The sequence below is a fragment of the Penaeus japonicus genome, unplaced genomic scaffold (genome assembly GCF_977035675.1).
Source record: "Penaeus japonicus unplaced genomic scaffold, GWHDUDI00000001_assembly GWHDUDI00000006, whole genome shotgun sequence".
NCBI lineage: Eukaryota > Metazoa > Arthropoda > Malacostraca > Decapoda > Penaeidae > Penaeus > Penaeus japonicus.
In genome coordinates this window covers 4519508-4524507 of record NW_028234408.1, presented here as the reverse complement: position 1 = coordinate 4524507, position 5000 = coordinate 4519508, and the positions used below count along the sequence as shown (strand labels likewise).

General features: G+C 35.7%; 1 protein-coding gene across 5 annotated transcripts in view; it reads left to right on the top strand.

Annotated features, from left to right (window-relative positions):
• LOC122249821 (uncharacterized) overlaps positions 1-5000 on the top strand; it is a 33638-nt gene that overhangs the window by 22717 nt on the left and 5921 nt on the right. For all 5 annotated transcript variants that reach the window (XM_086537583.1, XM_086537585.1, XM_043010974.2 and 2 more), the window contains 2 exons: positions 329-439; positions 1386-1596. In XM_086537583.1, coding sequence (XP_086393709.1) covers positions 329-439; positions 1386-1596 — 322 coding nt within the window. The remainder of the gene's footprint in view (positions 1-328; positions 440-1385; positions 1597-5000) is intronic.

The following is a 5000-nucleotide window of genomic DNA, read 5'->3' as shown; positions in this document are numbered from 1 at the left end:
CAATCATTTGAAAGAAGGACAAACATTTATCAAACAAATATCCATCTACTTTTTTTAAATACATTAATTCATTCTAATCAATCTTTAGTACATATAATTGTTATCATAATCAAATTACGTCAAAAGACTAAGAAATACCCCCATCCCACCACAAGAACCCAAAGCCAATCCAATATAAACACCCAAAATCAAACTCCCTTATCTAATGACCTCACCGGCGGCATTCATACCCCACATTCCTCTACTATCTCTCATCCTCCAAGTTCTCATCATCATGGCCGCATTTCTTATCAGTTTATCAGCAAATTTTCCCCTTTCCTCCATGCAGATGGTGTTCTTCGTGCTGGCAGAACATGCAATGACCGAAAGGCCGCAACGAGCTGCAATTTACTTCCTATTCTTCTACACCATTCTGATCTACTTACACAAGACGCTCTTCGTTAGTATTGGATCTGGCGACGATGATGTTGCTGAATGCTTGTTGAGTTGGATTTTATGCATGTTGAGTGCGGGTTGGTATAGTCGTTTGTCATTTAGCGGCACGTGTAGATTTAAACGCACACGCTTATGGATAGATAGATGGAGAGGGAGAGGGGAGGGGAGAGAATGAGAGAGAGAGAGAAATATAGATATAGATAGATAAATATATATACTTACACACACACATATGCACGCTCGCACACACACACATACACACACACACACACACACATACGCACACGCACACGCACACACACAAACACACACACACATACATACACACCCACACACACACATACACACACACACACACACACACACACACACACACACACACACACACACACACACACACACACACACACACACACACACCAATCTACATGCGCTAATATTCTCAGATCCACACTTTCAGCTAAACGTGATGCAAACAGCTGATATTAGCAAAGGCGCCAGCTATCCATAAATTACACAAATTCTAATACATATACATATTAACATACCGCTTTAAATATAATTTTTAGATTATATTTTCACGAAAACTGATATTAGATATTGCATCAGGAAACAATCACATTTCCTTCACGTTCTCAGTTCTGTAAATGTTCGGAAAAAATATATTGAACGGGAACGGATGTGAAGCAGAAAGTCCTTGTTTATAGCTTCCTGTACGATAAGAAGAAGCCAAAGGTCAAGATACATTTACTAAAATCTAAATACTCTTTTATTCTTAATTACCAACCAAATAAGCACAATTAGTAGCAATTTCCGGTTGGCCTGTAAACGAGTAATTCCCCCTTTTAGAAAGAGAACGAAGGAGAACAGTAGACACAAAAATGGCGCCAAAAAGACCGAGAGAGAAAGAATAATGTCTCACGAGAGCCTTTGTTCACATCCTCCCACAGAGACGACAATGGGGCCAGAACCTCAACTCTACAAACCTTCGGGACTTCATGAGGCTAACGGCGTGGTACATGGCAGTGCGACTGGGCAAGGGCGTGGCACTGTCTTTCATCCTGGTTATGTTCACCGTGGAATTCCGGCATGGCGAACCTCAGCTGTCCTACATTGCTGTCACTTTCGTCTATTTCTCAATCACACAGCACAAGTGGACGGGTGAGCATCGCGTTTTAGGAGTTTACTTCTTTATTAATCTTATGTATTTGTTAATTTATCTTTAATTATTATCCTTTTTGTTTTGTTTGATGGGGTATGGTGATTGGCCTTATTTACCTAACCTATGAGGATTTAGTTACTTTAAGGAAAATAAATCAAAGGTTTGAGAAGAGGAAATCTAACATACTTTAGAATGGAGAATTCAACTTATCAAAGGAAGGGTAATCAAACTTGCTTAAGAAAGACGGTTTAACTTACTAAAAAAAATAGGAAAAGGCTAAGGCTTACTTAAGGAAAGATGATGCAACATAACCATTGTGTAGGACCACCAGTGTCTCTCCATGTTGTTTCCGAAAGTACAGTCATTCTCGAAAGTTCTGTCCCGCAGGATGTAGATTAAGCATGTTGGATAGTAACTGCGTTCAAATGTCTCACTCGTTCTTCATAGCTCCCACTCGTTTATTTTGCGATTTACGATTTCTTCCTATTCTTGAGCCTTGACTTTACCAATAAAAGTAAATTATGTAGATCATTCGATCACACACACACACATATATATGTGTGTATAAATATATACACACACATATGTGTGTTTGTGTGAGTATGTGTGTGTGTGCGTGTCTCTCTCTCTTTCTCTGTCTATACACACACACACACACACACACACACACACACACACACACACATATATATATATATACATATATATATGTATATATATATATATATATATATATATATATATATATATATATGTGTGTGTGTGTGTGTGTGTGTGTGTGTGTGTATGTATGTATATATATGTCTTATATATAAGTATGCGCATGTCTGTATTACATTTTTCCCATAGTCAAGTTTTAAATCTATGAAACTTCGTAACCGTCACACTTCTGCCAACATCCCTCTCTCCAACCCTAGCCTTAAATACCTTTACATCCATTCACTTCTAATCCCATCCTTCTCAAAGAGGCAGTGGAAGGAGGCTGACTCATCTCCTAATGTCTGAGTATTCTCTTAAGTCATTATTCGACACGTTACCTTAAGTAGGAAGACAAATTTAAAGAAAAGGCCATTGTTTCCCAACAGCCGACCGTGACGCCATATTGTTGTTTTCCCGCCAAAATGGTTGGCGCTGTGACGACATGACATTGTTTAATCGTTCCCCTCGTCAAGGAAACTACTTTCAAAAGCACTTTGTTATTGAAATGCATTCGTTAGGCTGTAAGGCCGGAAGTTGAATATTTTATAAGGGCGTGTCAGTATTGTTGTTTTTGTTATTATTATCATTTTTATTTAAATTCTTGTGGTTTAATTCTTTCTTCGTCATTTTTTTTTATTTTTTTGTCACATCCATTTGTTTTATTGATTAATAATACTTTCATTATTTTTATCATTAGTGAAATCACAATGATCCTTGTTCCTGTTGTTATTATTATTATTATCATTTTTGTTATTATCATTCCCATTATCATCATTCTCATAATCATTAATATTTAGAAATGATATTCCAAATTCTTTATCTATAACAGGTTTGGAAATGACAACTTCACGATGACAAAGTAAAATTAATAAAAATAAAAAAATCCTTTAATGTCTGAAAAAAAAAAATATATATATATATATTACAAAAAGGTTCAGTCTCTGTCACGTTGCTAAACCACACGTACACAGATTACAAATATCTTCTTTAAATCATCCTGTTTTGATATTCTTTACAACTTAAGAGAAAATATCCATAATTTTTCCTCGTTGCTTTTTCATGTTCATGAGTATAAACAGATTAATGAATTTACTCAGTGTCTAACGAAGAGCTGAGTTGCCGACTAGTTCATATTAGTACTAGTATATATAAAGGCTCTCGGAACAATTACGTATTTCCGGGTTGGTGATTGTATCTCGATATTTCTTGCGGATTTTAGATGTTTAGATGGATTGCCAAGAAATAAGAGGATGTGGATGTATTTGATGATAATGGAGACAGGCATGCACACATACACGCATACCCAAACAAATATATACACACACAAACAAACAAACAAACACAAACATATACAAACACACACACACATACACACACACATATATACATATATACATACATACATACATACACACACACACACACACACACACTCACACACACACACACACACACACACACACACACACACACACACACACACTCACTCACTCACTCACTCACTCACTCACTCACTCACTCACTCACTCACACATACACACACACACTCACTCCAACACACACACACACAAACAAACACAAACATATACAAACACACAAACAAATACACACACTCAAACAAACAAACCCCCCCTCCACACACACACACACACAAAGCAAAAGTTATCTCAATACGTTTGAAGATACGTTATTATCTTAATACAAGTTATCTTATCCAAGTAACACTATAGTCAGCCTGCTGATGCTGCACGTAATTAATAGGAAACTTTATTTAAATGTTATGAAAATCCTTGATGCAGGTTATAAAGAGGAGATATACTGATGGTCTTAGTTAGATATACTTAGATGTATTTAGATAATGAGGATGGGGAGAAGGTTAATGATACTAGGGATAAGAAGGTTAATGATAATGATAGTAATGAGAAGATAATGATAATAATAATGCTTGTCATAATTATGATAAAATGTGATGATGGTGGTGATGAGGATGATGATAATATTGATAATGATCATGATAATGATAGTAATATTGGGATTAATAATGATAATAATATTAATAATATCGATAACAATAATAAAAATACAAGTAATAAAAAAAACTCCATTAATGAAAGAATAACAAAATCAAGAAAAACACACACACACATAGTAATGATAGCAATATTGGGATTGATAATAATAATAATAGTAATAATATCGATAACAATAATAAAAATATCAATAAACTCCAGCAACAAAAAATAACAAAATCAAGAAAACACACACACACACACTCACTCACACACACACACACACACACACACACACACACACACACACACACACACTCACTCACTCACACACATACACAAACAAACACACACACTCACTCACTCACACACAAACATATACAAACACACACACACACAAACAAACAAACAACCCCCCACACACAAACAAACAAACAAACACCCCCCCACACACAAAGCAAAAGTTATCTCGATACGTTTGAAGATACGTTATTATCTTAATCCAGGTTATCTTATCCAAGTAACACTAGAGAGACCCTGCTGATGCTGCACGTAATTAATAGGAAACTTTATTTAAATGTTATGAAAATCCTTGATGCAGGTTATAAAGAGGAGACACTCTGATGGTCTTAGTTAGATGTACTTAGATGTACTTAGATAATGAGGATGATGGCAAGGTTGATAATACTAGGGAT